At 38.7% G+C, this 20,943-nt stretch overlaps 1 protein-coding gene across 5 annotated transcripts in view; it reads right to left on the bottom strand.

Annotated features, from left to right (window-relative positions):
• The window catches only part of cpeb3 (cytoplasmic polyadenylation element binding protein 3), a 118,887-nt gene that overhangs the window by 47,552 nt on the left and 50,392 nt on the right, over positions 1–20,943 (bottom strand). For 4 of the 5 annotated variants that reach the window (XM_072557728.1, XM_072557725.1, XM_072557722.1 and 1 more), the window contains exons 5-6: positions 5,130–5,153; positions 1–41 (exon numbers count right to left, since the gene is read on the bottom strand). The exon at positions 1–41 is cut by the window's left edge and continues 127 nt beyond it. In XM_072557728.1, the coding sequence (XP_072413829.1) occupies positions 1–41; positions 5,130–5,153 (65 nt within the window). The remainder of the gene's footprint in view (positions 42–5,129; positions 5,154–20,943) is intronic. The other variant, XM_072557723.1, reaches the window with a different exon arrangement.

A 20,943-nucleotide genomic window follows, 5' to 3' on the forward strand; every position in this document is an offset into this window, starting at 1 on the left:
ATCAAGGAAACCATCTTCAATAGGAAATAGTGAAGAACGACCTGGAAAACAGTTCACACCTCCATCGAGTAAAAAGGAACCTGAAGATTATTCTGATACTTCAAAATTTGTCTCAGACCTAAACTCTGCACCATTGCCAATTTGCTGCAACTCAGCATGAAGATGTAACTGTTAGAATATATTCATCGTTAAGTACTCGATATCTTTTGTTTCGGAAAACTCAAATGATTGATTGTGTTAAAAAAGATCATTCCATTTTGATTCTTTAATATTTGAAAATTTATACAGACAATGCAAGTGTCATGAACAGCAAGGCCAGGCATGGGCCATCTAATAAGGAAGCAAAATATTAATTAGGATGAATGCAAGCTTTTAACTGACGAATGGATAAAACCATATATCAACCATACAAAAAGTAGAAACGGATTTATAGGAAAATTCAGAATTCAACGGCCTGGTTAAAATCAAAAGAATCAATTTAACTTCAGTTATTTTACGATCAATACTACACAATTAAAGAACTGGTGCCTCAAAAGGAAAACAAAATCTTTTAAACATAAGTGCCTTCCAATGCGCATTATATAAAATTTCTCAAGTCCTACTAACTCATGGGACATCGACCAAGTGTTTTAAAAGAGGCAAGTACATAAAGATGCTCACATGTGCACTAATCTCATATTTAAACTAAACATTATGAAATACAGCCAATATAAACAGTTTGTAAACCTATACTGTCTGCTGCTAAACAAACTACTTCGGCAGTGTCATTAACTTTGAAGACATAGCTATGAAACTATTGTTAATTCCACTTTTTTTAAATTCCAGAAACTACATGTAACTTGAATAATGTGCTTGTGATGTTTCTCCCCTCCTCCAATGATTTTGAAACAAGAAATTCTTATTTGTAATTTTTCTGTGTGGAATATGCATTTCTCTAATTTGTTCAATTTGTACCATTTCAATTGAAAATAGTGAATCATAGCAAGGCTGTGTTCCACAGCTGTAATGAAAACCTCTCCAGCAACACCTTCGACACATGCGTGCCATGTTCACATGCATTTATAAATTATACATCTCTAGCGGTCTCTCTCAGCTATAGCCAATTCTACCCTAATCTTTGTAACACATGAAGAACCACTCAAGGCATTAACCCATTGAGTCACAGGGAGAAAGGGAGAATAATAAATTTTCACAAATAATTCTTTCACAAGTGAGCACTTGAAATTAATTACAAGTTTTTGAGAATTTACACTTCACTAACAGGAATGGTTTGTGTTCAAGATAGTACCCACCAAAAAGCAACTCAGCATTGAAATGTGGAAAAGCATCTCAGGCCAAGATCAAAGTTCAAAAGATAGCTTAACTGGGAACTATCTGATAGTACATATTCAAAATATCCCATATCACCCAGAGAGGGAAAATTCAATCCTGAAGATACAGATCCCTCACCAACCCTGGTAACTTGCCAAGGCATTCTCACTAGAATCCAATGGGGAGACTAAAATCAGGTGCCTTGTTACCTCAAACCAAACAAAAATAATAAGAACTTACGGGACTCAAGGAATACGATAGGGATTTTGCCAAATCTAACCAAAGAAAGTTACTTGCTTTTAACAAATGTATTACAGAAAGTTAAATCACTTAAGAATGTGAAGAAAAAATTTCAAACTAAAACTAGCTGGTCAAACTTGAAGCTCTGAAATGTAAGTCAAGACTACCCATTCTACAAACAACATCAATACATCATATCTTTAATGGTACAGCTGATTTGAAGGAAATGAACTAAAAGCACGAAATTGTGATTACTGAATGAAATAAATTGGTCTTTCATGAATCTAATGTTTACATCAATGATTAGCTGAGCAAAGCCAAATATTGGTCTAATGCATCAACCAGTGAAGTATAGTGCTTGAAACAATCAGATTGGAAGTTTGTTCACCTGACCTGGTAGATTGGTTTTCAGACATTTTGTCACCATGCTAGGTAACGTCATCAGTGAGCCTCCAATAAAACACTGGTGTTCTGTCCCACTTGCTATTTATTTGTCTTGGCCTGTTATGATGGATGATATCACTTCTGGTTCTTTTTCTGAGAGGTTGGTTAATGGGATCCAAATCGAAATGCTAATGGAGTTCTGGTTTGAATGTCAGGCCCCTAGGAATTCCCGTGCATTTCCCAGGATGGATGCACGGTCGAATTGGTGTCCCTCATCATCTGTGCGTACGGATACGAGTGATAGTTGGTCATGTCTTTTAGTGCTCGTATATCCTGGCGGCTAGTTTCCTAACAATCTGGCCAATGTAATGTCTATTGTAGTTTTTGCAGGGTATTTTGTATATGACATTCATCCTGCTGGCTGGTGGTAGGGGGTCCTTTAAATTCATAAAGAGCTGTTTCAGTGTGATGGTAGGTTTATAGGCTGCCATGATGCCTAGGGACTGGAGTACTCTAGTCCTCATCTGAGTTAATTACCAGATTAGGTGCTGCAGTGTGTTGTGGCTCATTTAAATAACCTTTGTCATCATGAAATGCAACAAATTAGAAGAAACCCACAAACACATCCTTACTGGTATAAAGTTCACCAAAAGTGGAAGAGAACAACTATAGACTCCCCTTCCTAGACATCACAGTAGAAAGCAAAGCCAATGGAGAGCTACAGTCACACAGACTACCTAGATACTCAACTACAGAAGCAATCATCCCAATACCCACAAACGGAGCTGCATCAGAACATTACTTAAACGAGCCACAACACATTGCAGCACCCAAGAACTAAGAGAAGCTGAGGAAAAACACCTGTACAACTTATTCAGGAACAACAGGTACCCGATAAGCACAGTCCACCAATTTTTACATAACTGACCTAAACAAGAAAACACAACATGCCCAGAGACTCTAGCTAATCTGCCATACATTAAAGACATCTCAGAGATGAGGACCAGACTACTTTAGCCCCGAGGCAGCATGGTAGCCACAAACCTACCACCACACTGAAACAGCTCATGAATTTAAAAGAACCCTGTACCAACAACCAGCAGAACGAATGTCATACACAAAATATCCTGCAAGGACGACACAAACATTACATTGGACAGACTGGCAGGAAACTAACGTGTAAGATCGGCCTGCCTAAAGAAGAACAGGGGGCCCATGCGGACGTTTTTTTGGGCTCTGCTGATGCCTCAGCCAAATATATGCATAAGATTGAGAAATGCACAGACCTGTATATGACAATGATAAATTCGAATCTGTGTTTGTAAATGTGGACATATGTACGGCATGACCAAATGTACAGACCATCAAATCATTTTATGAATAAAGTATATTTTTGAAATAAAAAAAAGACTGGCAGGAAACTAACCACCAGGATACACGAGCACCAGATAGTCATCAAAAGACATGACCAATTATCACTAGCACTCTTACACACAGATGAAGGAGGACACCAGTTCAACTGGGACAATACATCAATCCTGGAACTGGTTAAACAGAGATACACACAGGAACTCCATTTACCAACCTCTCAGAAAAAGAACTAGAAGTGATGTTACCCACTACATCAGACCAAGACACAAATACCAAGCGGGACAGAACACCAGCACTTCATCGGAGGCTCACTGATGTTACCTAGCATGGTGACGAAACATCAGCAAGCAAACATTCAATATGAGCTACAAATCTTCTCCAAAATCTCTCTTAAAACAACAGAAATTCTAAAATATGGCTAATCTACTAAAACTGGAAGAAAAAACAAAATTAAGTGGGACCAAAAAGGATTTCCTGGTGCCTGAATGTGAATTAACCAAAACAGTTGTTAGCAGTATTAAATAGTTTTTGATTCTTAAGTACTAAGTAGTTTGTTCAAAATAAGTACTTATAAAAAAGATAAAACTTACATTTATATCCTGCTTTCCATGATCACCAAGTATCTCAAAGCAGTTGACAGTTAATGAAGTTTTTTCAAAACGTAACTATTATTGTAATTTGGGAAATACCAATTGCACACAGCAAAACACTCAAATTGCAACATAGTACACAGGTAATCTGTTTTGGTGATATCAGTGGGAGGAATGGCCTGGACAATGCAAATAACTTGCCTGCTCTTCTTCAAAGGGCCAATGGATCTTTTACACCCAGCAGAACAGGCAGACAGGGCCTCAACATCTCACCTGAAAAAGGTGGTTTTTCCGACACTCCATTAATAAAAGAAAGGAGTGTCAGCCTTGTATTTGCACTCAAGACATTGTGTGGGGCCTGAACCCAAAACTGTCTAAGTCAGAGTCAACAGTGCCACCAAGTGAGCTATGGCAGACACCTTGACATAAGACAGCATTCATGCTTCAAAAGAATAATTGTGAGAACAGAGGGATAACAAGTGTCCCCCTCAGCTGACCTTTGACTAGTGGTAACTATGGCAACCGTCATGCATCTTGCAGACCATCACACTCAGATGGCTGAATGGGAAGAACTTACTTGAGGAAATATTACGAGAAAGAAATTTAAACTCTCCCCAGCAACAGCAAATGAAAACATCCTTTCCGAGGTATCACTCCTTCACTCAAGGTCTCAATGGAAAGGGTTAGCAGGTAATTAAAACCTCAATTGCCATGGGTGATTCTATCCACTACAGATTCTTGTTTGTCATCTGTGGGGAAACACCTGGGGGTTGCATTCAGAACCTCCCCCTGGTACCATGGCCAGATTTAAAAACAACACTGTACAGAGGAACAAAAACAAATCCCACCATTTACTTAAAAAAAAACACCAAGCTCAAAAGGAAATCTCAAACACTGTGCTTTGAATGCAACTGTTATTAAGCAATTATTATTTCTTCAGCCACAATTTAAAGCAGACCATTTAATTATGATTTTATAGACTTAAAGAGAAACACAACAGTTTTTGTCAAAAAGATATATTGAAGAACTTCCAAGGCAACAAACTGCAAGTTACTAATTTAGAATTGTTAGAAGTTCGCGATAGCGATTAGATCCACCACAAAAGGAGACATAGATTTTGCCAATCAACCAAAGAATTCACACAAGCAACTGAAAATCATTAATCACTCCATTAAAGCATTGAAATATTACTAGATTTCACAAGCAAACACTAAGTATTAAAAATTTCTTTACCTCTTCGTCGCCCAAATGTCCTTGCTGCATGTAAACAGAGAAAAAGTGGGTAGGCCTGTAACCTTCTGTTAAAAATTGCAAACTTCATATGATAGGCACACATGATTCAGGTGACACAAGTCAATTCATTGTCAAAATTGCATCCCAATTCCACACTAAGTTTTAGAGGTGTTCTGTTATCCAGCAGAAAATTATTATAAAATTAATTTGTCCTCACCTCCCCACCAAATGAGTTTTGAAAGCCTTTTGCTTCCAACTCTTCCCCATGTTCATTATGAAAGGCAATCAATCAAGACCGTTTCACTGTACAGTATTCCCAACAATACAATGGGTGAATCTGACTCCCAATTTTTCCCAACAACTTTTATTTGCTCTTCTCCCAAACATTGCTTATTTGAAATTCAAAGTAAATACAATTGGGAAATCATAACAGAAAAAATAATCCCCAAATACAATGTGATTTAAGTGCCATGAACAATATGGCAAGCTGATTTTATTTGCAATTTTTCTGGCTTCCATTGCAGGATAAAAGAACATGAACACTTCTTGGTTTTTTTTGGTTCAGTGGTGATAATCTAACCACCACAGAGCTGGGTTCATCATTTTAAAAAAATGTAACTAGTTTAATTATCAAGAGTATACTATAGATAGACCCTTTCCAAAAGGAAGTAGATTGAAGGCTAGCCACTATAGTTCAAATAATGCAATCACAATTGCTTCTGATTGTTCATTTGCACATTGGCAAGGTGGGTTACTTTAGAAACTGAGTGATCACAGTTATTTAGTATGAAAGTGACCTCATTACTGTCAACAGAAACTACAAAGAAAAATATTCCAGAATAATTTGTAATCTGAAAACTCATCACATTGAGTATTTACAAAAACAGAAATGTAGCATGCTTCAGCTCAGAGTGAAGTTGTTATTCTTAAAAATAACAACTTTAGTACTTTTTATTTGTGGATACTGTTGACAAAGCATTCATGCAATTGGAAAGTTTCACCTATTAGAAAAAAAACCTTAACTGAAGGAACAGTAAAGTAGCTACAATCCTGCATAATTCATCAGGGAAAGAGATGAGCAATTTACTCAATGAGAATCGTGCAACACACATGATTTCACTTGTATTCAAGTGTGATCCATCACAATAAAAGAAATTAGTTAATAAACAAAAGCCGAGAGTAAAGAAATAGTCAACCAAAAGGCAGTTTGGTTATTCCTTATCACCAAGCTTGCAGTATATTTACAAATAAACTAGCATATTATGAAACATTTGAAATGGAATTATTGATCCAAAGTTTTAGGTTGAATGACACAAATAGCAGTCTTCTAACGACATAGTTAATGCACATTAACACAAGTCTGATTCTCTGCTGTTGGTTTCCGTACTGCTACAAAATTAGATTTCCCGTTCATTAGGTTGAATTCCAATGGGCTATGAACTCAAGTGATTGACTTCCCACACTGGATATGGAAGAAGAGTCGCTTCTCACCAAGAAATTGTACTTTTCAGTTTTGAAAAACTGCTTATAATAAATGAATATGAACATTAGAACAAGTGAGACCAATTATTTTGAAGTCAATGTGAAAAGGCAAGTAGAGCACTGCAACTTGAATACAGTATGATTTCTATCCAAGAATTTCCAACACTAAGATGATCGATTTTCTCTATGCGGCATTAAATTGACGAAGATACATGCAGCATAATTGAAGCAGATCACAAACAAAGTTGGAAAGGAAAGAAAAAAAGCTTTTCCTAATTTGAGAAGGCTGATTACATACTGCTATAAATACCCTTGTTCTATGCTCACTAATCCATTTACAAACTGAAGTGAATGAGTAATGTAAAAAGATTGGGTACTGGCAAGCAAATAGTTTTTAAATTTTAAAAACCACATACAAGACTGGCAAAAAAAAATAGATGCACAGAGGTAGCATTTTGATGACCACTTCATCACCATGTTGTTGTAGGGCAAGGCAAAGGCTACAAGTCCTTGAAGAACTATCAGCTGTAAAGCAGAAGTGGGACAGTCTCTAGTCGAAGAGACATCTTGTGACAATCTAAAGATTCTGCAATATTTATCCTGAGGCTGAGGGGAAAAATTGTTTTGCTGCCGTGGGCCTTGCTGCAGGTTGTCAACTTGGAAATTCTGAGAATTCAGGGAAGTGTTTTGGATATTTACTCAATGAAGTTGGGAAACATGGACCTATTGGAAACAGGATATGCCTTTGAATTGTATCAAATAAAAGTTTAATTCCATGGAAAGCAAATTGTAATGTATGCATTTTAATATGTGGTGTTAAAGCATTATTAATGGTTGTCTCTTCTGTAGTTCAGATTATTAGTAGCACATTCAGTGGGAGTTGTTTTTAGCTTCGAGCAAAATTCTTAAAATGAGAAATCTTGTCACGCAATGCCTTTCAGTTAATCGCTGGAATTTATATATATTAAACATCATCAGGGTTAGTGAGGGGGTGGGGATGGATAAAAGGGCTGTGTGCACTGGATACAGGGACCAGTTTGGATTATTTGGAGCTCAAGGAGATTTCAAACAGCACTGCAGAAGCAAATAAGGATTCGAACAGCAATAGAGGAGGAATGGAAAGAGGTACCATGGAAACAAATAGTTTTGGTAGTGGATAGAAGGTCAGGTTTCACAAACTACTCAAAGTTAAACAAACCCTCAAGTTTTATGGAGCTTGGGTCAGCTCCAGACAATAACTTGAAAAAGGACAGACCAAGGGTCTACAACCTTCAGCTCATTAAGTGGCTCATACAACTCCCAAACAAGACTGATTAAATATTTTCCCAACCTGTCTGGGATATTCAATAGATTGCCAAAGAAATCTAACATCAGAAATCACATTAAAGTCAAATTTAAATTTTTTTTTGCTTCTATCTTATTTATACAAACACTAATATGCTCATCTCCACATTCTGCCAATTTCATCATAATTATTGTTACTTTAGGAACAACTTGACAGCTTTTAAGATATTGTCCTTCTGCAAAGTTGTTAAAATGACTGTTGCCAACCTTGAGGGATGTCCAATGGCATGACAGCGGTTATTTCTGGTCAGAGATGGAAGTAAATGCTTCAGGGTTCCTCATGTTAACATATTGCAAATGCTAATTCTTAAAGATATCAGACAGCAGTATGCCAACATGAAGTCGTTGAGTCAGATGTTGGCAGCATCCCTGAGAGAGCTCGCTGTGTAATGAATGATGGAAGCAGTGTGGCTTGTGTGGATAAGCAACACAGGAAATTGAAGCAGGAGTAGGCTATTCAGCCCTTCGAACCTGCTCCACCATTCAATCTGATCATTGCTGATCACCCAACTCAGTAGCTTGTTCCCATTTTCTCATTATCCTTTGATCTCTTTAGCCATAAGAACAATACATAATTACCTCTTGAAAATGTTTGTTTTAGTCTCAACCACTTTTTGTCGCAGAAAATTCCACAAGCTCACCACTGAGTGAAGAAACTTTTTAAATCGCAGTCCTAAATGGCCTAGCCCATTTCCATGGATTATGACCTCTAGCTCATCTCCCCAGTCATTGGAAGCATCCTTCCTACGTTTATCTTTCCTAGTCCTGTTAGAATTTTACAGTTTTCTATGAGATATCCACTCAATTTTCACAAATTCCAGGAAATAAAGTCCTAACTAATCCAGTCTCTCGTCATACATCAGATCTCCCATCCCAGGAATCAGATTGGTAAACCTTTGTTGCACTCATTTCATAGTCAGGATATCATTCCTCAGATAAGCAGGCTAAACTTGCTCCAGGTGTGGCTCCCCAAGGTCCCATACACTTGCAGCAAAACATCCTTACTCATGTACTCAAATCCTCTCCCTATGAAGGTCAACATACCATTTGCTTTCTTCACTGACTGTTGCATAGTCACTTTGGGCAAGTGGTATATTTGGATATGCTGAATACTGCAAAAAGAATAAATTAACACAGTTGCAGTCACTATATAATCCGTGGTAATGGCTGGAACCTGGAATTCTGTGAGTTGAGAAGTGGTTAGAAATAAGAGTCCACATTTTTGTAAAACATTGCATTTGTAACATGTACAATATTGTTATGCTTCAAGACAGGCTCGCTAATATAGGGTCAAATGGAGGCAACAACGGGAATGTGGATTAGAATGGTGCTGGAAAAGCACAGCAGTTCAGACAGCATCCGAGGAGCAGGATGTATTCCTGAAGGGCTTTTGCCCGAAACGTTGATTTTCCTGCTCCTCGAATGCTGGCTGAACTGCTGTGCTTTTCCAGCACCACTCTAATGCAGAATCTGGTTTCTGGCATCTGCAGTCATTGTTTTTACCAACAATGGGAATGTGACCTATTCTGGATTCTGTTGATCACAACTCTGGGTGGCAAATGTAATGCAGCGTTAATGTTACTGGACTTGTAATCCAGAACTCCACACTAATGTTCTCAGTACATGAGCTTGAATCCCACCATGGCAGATGGTGAAATTTGAATTCAATAACAATCTAGAATAAAAATGTGGCCTAATGGTAACTACGTAACCACAGTCTAATGTTGTAAAACTCCATCCAGTTCACTAATGTCCTTTAGGTAAAGGAATTTGTCATTCTCACCTGGTCTGGCCTATATGCAACTCCAGACCCTAGTTGACTCTTAATTACCCTCTGGGCAATTAGGGACAGGTAATAATAGCTAGTGAGCTTAAATCCCATGAATGAAAATAAACCATCCCCACAGCAACATGGAACACTTGTGATGGCCCAAACTAATCATCTCCTATTCCTAAATCTGTCTTTTGATCTGATAAATATATAGCTATATGAAGACTTTCCACTGTTTACCAGCTGCATTTAACACTAATTTGATAGGGGGAATTACATTTTTTTAAATTCACTTGTGGGATGTGGGTGTTGTTGACTGAGCCAGCATTTATTGTCCATCCCTAGTTGCCCTTAAGTGATGGTGAGCTGCCTTCTTGCATCACTGCAATCCAGAGTTTTGATCCAGTGTGAAGGAACGGTGATATATTCCTAAGTGAGGGTGGTGAGGGGCTTGCAAGGGAATTTCCAGGTGGAGGCATGGTGGCTCAGTGGTTAGCACGGCTGAGTGGGGGATGGTAGTGGCTGTGGGTTTGGAAAGTGCTGTCTAAGAAGCCTTGGTGAATTTCTGTAGTGCATCTTGCTGATGGTACATACTCCTGCTGAGCATAAGTTAATGACTAATTTATATGCCTAATGTGGATACTTGCAATCCTACTAGATTCAACATGAAGCCCACAGAGTTACCCAAGTGTTTTCCCATTTCCAATTTTGACCTTAACTACTAAATACAAGTCCTGAATTAATTGTAATTAATCCATCGTTAAATACCTGCTTCTTTCTTTGGCAGGACAATGGTGTCCGCAGTGTGGTGTGACATATTTTACTTTAAAAAAAAATTCAATTTTTTCAAAGCAGGCAAATATATTTAATACTATTAGAGGATGATCAGTTTCCCTAGGGGCACCTTCCTGGCAAGTTATCAAATAACTTTTCGTATTATGCAATTTTGCAGCGACATCTTTATTCCCAGACATGCTCAGAGTAGGAGTGTTAATAGTTAAATCAAAAGTGCCAATAAATGGAGAGTTCTATCACATCAGAGATAGAATAAGAGTGGCAGAGGGCAAGCAGCTGGGCAGTTATAGCCACCAGCAAAAGAGCATCATAGCAGAATGCCCCCAGCTGAAGCCTAGGTTAACACCATGACCTTCAGACCAGCTTTAAAAAGAAAGTGAGGTATCAATTTCATTAACAGTTGCTGAGAGCAATATATCTTTGCTCAGGCACAATAACCAAGACAGATTTAATAGTGTAACTTAATTTCAAAGTACTGTAAACCCAAAAATAACTACTGCAGGTTTGACAATCTGTTATAAATAGTTTTTCTAGGAATGTATTATTTGAACACAAAAAGTGATCAACTTTTTTTGGAAAAATCAAGAGCTATCAGAAAGTACAGTTACTGGAGAATTCTTGAGATACTGACTGAATAAACAAACACTTTGAATTAGATATGAATCTCTACAGTATGGATAGAGGCCCTTCGGCCCAACAAGTTCACACTGACCCTCCGAATAGTAACCCACCCACACCCATTCCCCTACCTTAAATTTACCCCTGACTAATGCACCTGACACTATGGGAAATTTAGCATAGCCAACTCACCTGATCTACACAACTTTGTACTATGGGAGGAAACTGGAGCACCCAGAGGAAACCCATGAAGACACAGGGAGAATGTGTAAACTCCACACAGATAGTCGCCTGAGGCAGGGATTGAACCCATGCTGTGAGGCAAGTGCTAACCACTGAGCCACTATGCCACCCCAATCTTAAATGAATATTACAGAAACATAAAAGATAGGAGCAGGACGCACCATTCGGTCCTTTGAGCCTTCTCCTCTATTCATCTTTACAGCCTAATCCTGCTTTCTCCCCATAACTTTTGATCCCATTCGCCCCAAAGTGCTGTATCTCGCTGCCTCTTGAACCTGCCCCCCATATTAATTAGTAACAATTTTACTTCATAGTCTCTATAAAGGTGGAAGTTTCCTGTGATAACTATTTTACCCTTTTCACTTGCACCTCAAAGTATCAGACTTATTCTCTGCAATTCCCATCAGCGTTTGCTGCCACTTGTTCAATCTTAGTTTCAAACAGATTCTGCATTTGGATTTTAATCAAAGATCCATTTTTTCTATATCCTATTGTCAGGGCTAGCCCTGCTATTTTTCTTCTAAAATAGAAATATTCTGGAATATTTCGTCCCTGACTTTAATCATTCTTCAACCTTGTTTCCATAATGCCTTTGCTATTTCTGTTACCAATTCATCTATTACCAATTCTATGTTGTTGTGAATGCTTTGTGCATTTAGTCATAATATATTTTTCACTGATATTGCCTCTGCCAGTGAAGTCCTTGCATTTATTAGTTACTGCCACTTCCGGACTAATTTTGCCTATTTATATTCAAAGTGCTATGCAGCCTCAAAATTTCACCTAGGATGTCTTTAAAATGATGTTTCCTGATCTCCATAAATCTGTTAATTAGCCTAACTACAGCTTCAGTTATCTGATTCACAGGTCCCAAAATAATGGGAACCATACATCAACGTGCAGAATAGAATCAGATCCCTTGACTATATTGTCTCTATTATTAGATGATTTTCATTTTTTACATCATTCCCATTCATTTGGATGGCCTCCCTTAGCACAGCGCCATGATCCGTTTGCTCATACATCTGCCCTGATTCACCTGGGCAAGAACCTTGTACTTCTCGGACAATGGCAAAGCCAGAGATTCCTCCACTACCGCACTTCACATCCAATCACCTGTTTCTGTGCTGTATTACTCTGTGACTTGCTTGACTCTCAATCACCGTCCCTCCAGTCCCTGACCGTGAACCACACCTGCACTACTCTCTAATCTAAGTGAGCCACAGTCTTCTTTGAATACCTTTCCGTCCTATAGGTAGTTCTCCTATGACATGCGTTTATTAAATGGGGCTTTTCTGTAACGCGACTTGTGAACTGCCGCACTTCTTTTTAAAAAGCGCCCTCCCGTTCACTGGTACATGATCCTCATTCCTGGCACGAGGTGTCATGATGCACAGAGGACTGGATGCGCATCAGCCTCATGTGACCAAACAGCTTGTGCATTCTCTCATGAAGAGCTTTGTAAAAGGTATTGTGAAATGTTTGTGCTAGTGTACTTGGAAAAGTATTGTCAAAATGTCTCTACAGCCTGAGGATAGGAAGCTGGGAGCAATCTGTTAATTTAAAAAAAGTTGTGATGAGTGAAATTGCACTGGAACTGAAACAGTAAGAGGACAGTGTTGAGCAGCAGTTTGAAACGTGACTTTGTTGTTCATATTAAGAGCTTTTTCTCTCTTTTTGTTTAAAAAAAATATGTTTGGATGTTAAAGAATATCTGCAGACTCATGTAAATCTGTTTGGTAAATCAATATGGTAACCAACTGCAAAAAAAAACCCAGTACAGGGGCATGGAGATGGTCACAGCATGGTCAGAGTCAGGAAACTCTGCACATAGTGGAAGAGGAAGAGAAAGATGAGTGGCACACTGTTACTTTTGGTGCATGTGTGGAGATGCCCTGAGGGGGTGAGTAGGCTGTGCAGAATAGATTCAAGCTTGGTCATGGTCAGATATTAGTGAGGATGAGAGTGAGTGGGGACAATGTTGCAGGAAATGGTGGGTACAGTAGCAGAGATAGTGAGTGTGAGGTATCAATGACAAGATGGTGGCACTTTCACTGGCAGGGTGGAGAACGTCAACCTACATTCTGTGCATTTCTTCAGATGGGTGAGACTGCACTGGGCTGGATGGTAGACCTGGTCCAGATTGATGTGGCTCCAGTAGAATGGCATCTGCTGTTGGACTGGGAGAAAAAGGACATCCTGCCTCTGCATCATCCCCACCTCTAGCAGCAGCATCTCCATGTCACTGCCCACAAAGAGAGACACCAATTTTCTATTATCTGCCACATCTGGGGCCAATGTCAGGAACTATGCAGGGCAGCTCTGGACTGACCGCTCTCATCTGGGTGCACAATATCTTTTTAATGATGGTGCTGCACCACAGAGGTTAGTCAATTCTGGGATATCCAGGAAGTGGTGATGGTGCTAGAATGTGCAAGAGGGGCACCAAAGGGTAGGGTAGGTAATAAATCAGGCGGTTTTGTAAAATAAGGTGATAGACATCCCCCAAGCATCACGACGCGAAACCCTCCGAAAAACTTGACAAAGATGACACTTAGCGAAAGAAATTAAGATTCAACCTTTGATCAAAGCAGGTTTCATTTTGAGAGATGATTTGTGCAGTGTTACCATTGGATGGGATCAGAAGACTGGCTAGAATGTAGTGCAGCCAACAGGTATAGATGCCAATTGAGTAGAGTAATCAGTTGAAGATTCTGATGAATTGTACTATACCGCACTATACAACAGGTCAAAATTTACTTAGACTGTGCTATAATTTTTATTAGGCTAACTACTTCTTTTGTTCAATTTTTACTGGCTTTTTTGGTAATCCTCCCCAACCCTATTTGTCCCATAGGCCCCATTATTTCTATTGCATGATTTTCTATAACACAACGTCACACAGAATGCAACTATGGCATTGTAGGAGAACTACCTGTATTAATTTCAGAGCACCGAATCTTTAAATTATTGTCGTGCACCATCTTCAAAAGAACAGCAAGCAAACTGCCTAATCAGTTGTTCCAAATGTTCTGCAGCATCTGCGCACCCAATTCTGGTTGAACAATTCAGAGCACAAGTACCTCAAGATGCAAATACTCGCAAACTCATGTCCAACAGTTGCAGCATACCATCTGCACTGTATCACCATCCAACATTACATTTCATTTAAATAACCAAAGTTTAATTACTCAATAAATTTATCCTGTGTGTTTTAAGCTAATTACTAATCCTAGTTTAAGTTATAGCGAAGATTACATCAAACCGTAATGTGTAGCTTGTCATGACCATGAATCACTGATGAAATTAAAGGTTTGCTGTGTCCAAAGTGATGTTTTGAACACAAGCACAGCTACAGCCAAAAAGGAGACATTATGGGAGTAAATTCAATTCCTGTCTTAAAAACGTTTCTGCAACATTACATCTGAAGTTGTCAATTTAAATTCAAAGAGGGAAATGCACTACCGAACTGATCAATATTAATCCCTGAAAGTATCCCAGACTGAACATGATGGTAAGAGAGAAAAAAAAACAGCAGTTTGGGCAAGAGACATGTGTATTTTCCACTTGTAGAATGCACAGGGACAAGAGTTAAAACTGACTCTGATCTATGCGAGTCATTGGCTTAATCTTGGAATGCGTGAATCAGTGCACTGTGCAGGTCACAATTTTGAGAACAAAAATGGCCATTAAAATACCCCTACATTACAGGTAAAGAAAAAGAAATACTATTGCTCTCTTTCTCTCTCATGCACTGAGTGCTGCTATCCAGTCACTTTTCAAAGGAACCAGGACAAAGAATACCATTAAACCTACAAAGCCAAAAATCTCAAAATAGACTTTCACACTACAAATATAACATCCACTGTAACAATAACACTCTATAATCCACTCTTCACTGAAGACCACAGAGACTGTCTTTTGTCTAAAGCAGTTTTGGAATAAGTTCTTATTCCTAATATATTTGTATTCGTGTTGTGTTAGTATTTCTTCTTGTGATTAGTAACAAATAAACTCATTCTTGTTAACTGAAGGAAGCCAAGTTAAATGGGCTCCTTTCAAAACAAAGTAATTTAGTCTGGGAGAAATGTATTCACGAGAGAGCAGGAGTGAGAGAGACTGCTGTAAATTAACATTATGACTTTGTAAATCAACTGAGGGCCACCATGGGTAGGAAAGGTGAATAAAGAAATGGAGCCAATTTACCAATCTTCACCTAAGAGCCTGACAATTTTAAAGTATCCTGTCTAGAACTGTAAGAACTCAGCAGCTCACCCAAGGTCTGGCCTTAGCAAAGTTAACACCGATCCCTCCCTATTGCCACTTCCCCATTTGCCTTCCTTTGCTCACAACGACATTCTTGTCACCTAATGTGATTTGGCAGTTGTTAGGGGAATTTGCTCAGAGATCCAGGAGATTCAGGTGTGAAAATGACCGTGGATGGAAAATGCATTTAGTGCCATATTAGGCGTGTTATGAACTAGCTGCATTCAGGTCCATATTATTTTGAATTAAGCAAACAAACATGGGACCTTTGCTTTTGAGAGTGATTTGATTGGGACAAAAGCACAGGCAGCAGAAAAAGAGCAGTTTGGTAAGTAAACAAAAACAGCAATGACTTAAACTGCCCAATTGGCCAATCCAAATTCTAAAAAATATCATGTCCCGATGAAACTTCTGAACCTACTTTATCACATCTCACTAATTTTTTTTGATAAGGAAGACTTACATTTATGCATTTTTCTTTATGACCAAACAACAGCCAAAGTGCTGTACAGCCAATGAAGCACTTTTGAAGTGTAGTCATTGTTAAGAAGAAAGTGGAGAAAACCAAATTGCATACAGCAAGTTGTCTTCGTTATCCCATTACTATTTGAGGAAGGCCAAATACTGGCAATTTGGATTAGACTAATTTAGGTTATCAGTTCCTGGATACAGTCGGAGATCACGAGGTTTCCAGGGAGCAGCGGGGCCTGTCAGGGTACACGAGTATACGGTTTAAATTTCTTTTAGTTCAGGTTTTTCTTCACTTCCTGGATGTAGTTGGAGAGGTCACAAGGTCACAGATTTGAGCAGTTGCTTTACCCAAAATACTCAGGTAGTGTCTCCCACCCATCCTCCTCCTTTAATCAAAAAAAAAGTTCTGTGCACCAGTTGTTAAGGCAAGAAGTGCTTTCTTTTATGTCTTTTTTTCTGGCAGTCTATTTGGGAACTTCGAATAGCTGGAATGGAGGTTAGGGCAGTTGAATGTTCTTCCTGCGGTACGCGGGAAGTAAGGGTCATCTCTAGTGTGCCTGCTGACTTCATTTGTGGGAAGTGCACCCAACTCCAGCTCAAGAACCAAGTTGGGTGCACCTGGTGTTGGAGGAACTTCAGATCATTCAGGAGGTGGACGCGATTATGGAGAGGAGTTACTCCACAGCCACGTGAGGAAGGTAGATGGGTTACCATCAGGGGTAGGAAAGGGAACCAGCAGGCAGTGCAGGGATCTCCTGTGGCGGTGGCCCTCAACAAGTATACTGTTTTGGATACTGTTGTGGGGGTGGGGGGAACGACTTACTGGGGTAAGCAATGGGACATAGGTCTCTGGCACAGAGTCTGTCCCTGTTGCTCAGAGGCGAAGGGGGAAGAGGAGAGCTTTAGTCTATGGGGATTCCTTAATTAGGGGGACAGATAGGAGGTTTTGTGAGAATGAGAGAGACTCACAATTGGTGTGTTGCCTCCCAGGTGTCAGGGTTCATGAGGTCTCGGATTGGTGTTTGAGGAGGGGGAGCAGCCCCAAGTCATGGTCCACATAGGAAAGGTGAGGATCTAAAACAGAAATTCAGGAAGCTAGGGTGGAAGCTTAGAGATAGAAAAACAGTTGTTATCATGGTTTGTTGCTGGTGCCACGTGCGAGGAACAGGGAGAAGTGACTTCATTAAGATGTACAAGATAATCAGAGGGTTAGATAAGGTGGTGTAGGATGGTGAAGGCTAACACGAGGGGACATGGCTTTAAATTGAGGGGTGATAGATTTAGGACAGATATCGGGGTAGTTTGTTTACTAGGAGTAGTAAGAGCGTGGAACGGCCTGCCTGCAATAATAGTAGTAGGCTCGCCGATGTTAAGGGCATTTAAATGGGCATTAGACGTACATATGGATAATAATGGAATGGTGTAGGTTAGATGGGCATCAGATTAATTTCACAGGTCAGTGCAACATTGAGGGTCAAAGGGCCTGTACTGCACTGTAACGTTCCATGTTCTCAGGTAGGCATGGACAAGTTGGACAAAAGGGTCTGTTTCCGTTCTGAACAGCTCTGTGGCTCTATGACTAAGTCTGTTTCGATGATGTGGTTTGAGGGGTCAATAAGAGTCAAGATTCTAAGGACAAGTGCCCTGTCTCTTCACAATACATCAATGGGATTTTAATTTCCACCTTAGGAGAACATTCAAGACCTCTATTAATATCTTATCTGAAAGTACATTGGAGATTGTAAATCAATATTTTGATTTTTGCAAATCCCAAAAAGCTGGTGGACTTGAAAACATATATGCACTAAATGCATATGGGCTTAATTTTAAATTGCTGGTATCTGAAAGCAAGTGTGCTGCTCGCAGACCTCATTTCTTACAAAAGGTCAGATCCAAATGCATCAACTTGAAAAAAAGACAACCTACAGTGACAATATTACTCATACACTTTACAGATTGCAGCACAGTTACATGGGCTACATAACCAGTTACTATACCGTATTTTCTGTGTAGACTGATAAAGAATTACCTACATCATAGTAACAGCAATAAATTGAAGCTGAGCTAATGGTTATATAAGATGCCAGTAATCTACACAAAAGGTATCTCTATTATTCTTTTCTAAAGATGTTTGTATACCTTAAAAGTCTTTAGGCATCCCAATCTAACTTGCAAATATATAATAACCAATTCCTCAGTTACAATATTTTCATTTTCATTCTTATCAAGCTTATTGCGAAAAAAGTCCACTTACTACGTATAACAAGAAAAGTATTTGTTCCAACAAAGCCGAGTTGGGAAGAAAGTGGACAATACACATGCCCATCCATTTCAGTGGAAAAGAATTCAAGCTTTCATTGGATATACAAAGATAACTGAGGACAAGCTAAACAGTTGCTTTTTTTCTGGCACCACTAACATATTTTAGTTCAACACTCAGCAAGGGGAACTTCTGCTTAGCAGTGCCACACTATAAATCAGTGAGCATAGGACTAAGGTTTTTTTTTAAAGTTTTCTGGACAACATCTTTCATGAACTGAACGATGACCAAGCATCTACTTTTGACCATTACAGTATGTATTTATGTGCATTCTATTTAAAATTATACACCTTTAATTTTCTTCATAAAATTTAAGGATAGCAATTGTTGCATCACTGTTTTACAGATGCACTCATTATATCAATCTTGCTCATCTCCGATTGTTTTTAAAAATGTTATTTGAAAATCTAAAAATTGAAAATGATCAATAGCTTGTAATCAGACTTGCTAAGCACTCACTAATTAATGAGAAGCTAAACTATTTATCATTCTCTCCTTCATAGTGTATGTAGTCCTTGAATCATAAGTGAATATACTCAATTCCCTTAATCCACTAAAGCAATTTCCAAGATCTTTATGCTGAATTCAGAGCTTTGCAGTTCATTGGGTTATAGGTTAACAATGTCAAGATTCAGTATTACCACACCTTCCAAAATGGCAAGTTCCTTCTAATCCCTAAAAACAGCCAGAGATAGTTAGTGATTTCCAATTTAAAAAGGAAGCTGGAACATGATTACAGCTCATGACTATATCATGGGCAATATTTGGGTGATGCAATTGTTATTGACGACTACAAAAACTCAAAACATCCAAGGAATTTCTCAACAATGCAACAATAAAAACAGGAATTACCCATTTCACCCTTCAAGCCTATGTCATTATTCAGTAAAATCATGAAGTTTACGTAGAATTTCACTCCGTTTCCCCACAATCCCATAACACCAGAGGTATCCACAAATCTATTAATTTATGTTGGTGAACATACTCACTCACCTAGCACCCTCTGCTATCTGGGTACAGAATTACAAAGACTAGCAATGCTTTGCGTAAAAACCAGCTCATCCTAAATGACCAACATATTATTCTGACAGTGATGTCCAGCTCTATATGTGAAAGAGAGAATCCTCTCTGTACCTACCACGCTAAACCCTTTAATAATGTTATGTTTCAATATAATAATCTCTCCTGCTTCTAAATTCTGGGGGTTTTGATTTTGTCTCCTTGGCTGACAATTGGTTAATTATCTCTCAAACTGTGCTTTGGAAGAACCAACTCCAGGAACAAATGACAATTTTGCTATTCAAAACTGCAAAGGGCAAAACTGAGTCAAGTGGCAAGAGGAGAAAAGCAAAGCAAATGAACAGAGATTTTTAAAATATAAATGCTATCAAGAGAGAGACAGACAGAGAGAATCCACTAACTGACCCTTTAAGATTCAACCACAATGCATGTAACTGGTCTTCCTGTATTAAGCTACACACAAATACTACCTTTTACATATATATGTTAGCGAATGTGAAAGGTGGCCAATAACACACAAAATATTAATATAAGTGAGGTCAAAACACACAATGAATGTGTAAGATTACAAACGTTTGCCAGATAACTGGGAATAAGTCATGTTCACTCTTCAAGAGGAAGGTCATACTGTAAGTGGATAATTGAATATCCTTCATTAGTCCAATTTCCATATACAGAGGCAGAAAAGGAATAGAAAGCATTGGATTTGTTATGGACATCTTACATCTTTCCCCTCTAGTCTTAGGCTACCCTAAGATCTTGATTATTCACCCTATCCATGCTCATGATTTTGTAAACTTTGAGAAGGTCACTCCTCAGCCTCCAAACCCACTCAAAATATATTAAGAAAGTCTGGATGCTAACTTTTTCTTATTTTAAAAGCAAGTGTAAGGTGTTCCAGATGCATTTCAATTGTTCAAACTACTCAACTTTAAGCAAAACACAGTTTTTATACTACAGTCAAATAGAAAAGAAAGAAAAATAAAGAAAGGAACTAGTTTAATTTTAGCTATTGAAATGCTGAACAAAATAATATGTATTAACTGCTAATTAACTATTCTAATATAGGTACATCCTATAAGCACAGCCTTGGCAAAGGAAAATTCTGTAAAGTAAAATAGATTGTCTTGCATGCAATTCTAACATCTTGAAGAGAACTCCACCTTTTAGCTGTAACAGAGAGGAAGAAGAGCTTCCACATCCAGCTTCAAGACCCCAGCAACTGCAGAAAGCTAAAATAAAATCCTGGTTCTGTGGGAGCTTGACCCCATGCATTCAGGCTGCTTCTCTTGTTCCAATTTAAAAGAAAACATTCCATGACCTCTCAAGCTGTTTTTTGGCTTTGAGCAAATCACAACACCCCTGCCTCAACCTTTCTTCATAAAGCATGCCAAGACAAAATACACCTTTTAAAGCCATAGTAATCGCCATACTTTCCATCTTAGGCAGGCATGCATAATAGAATAGCATCGGAATAAAATGGT

This window comes from Chiloscyllium punctatum, chromosome 38 (genome assembly GCF_047496795.1).
Source record: "Chiloscyllium punctatum isolate Juve2018m chromosome 38, sChiPun1.3, whole genome shotgun sequence".
In the NCBI taxonomy this organism is placed as follows: domain Eukaryota; kingdom Metazoa; phylum Chordata; class Chondrichthyes; order Orectolobiformes; family Hemiscylliidae; genus Chiloscyllium; species Chiloscyllium punctatum.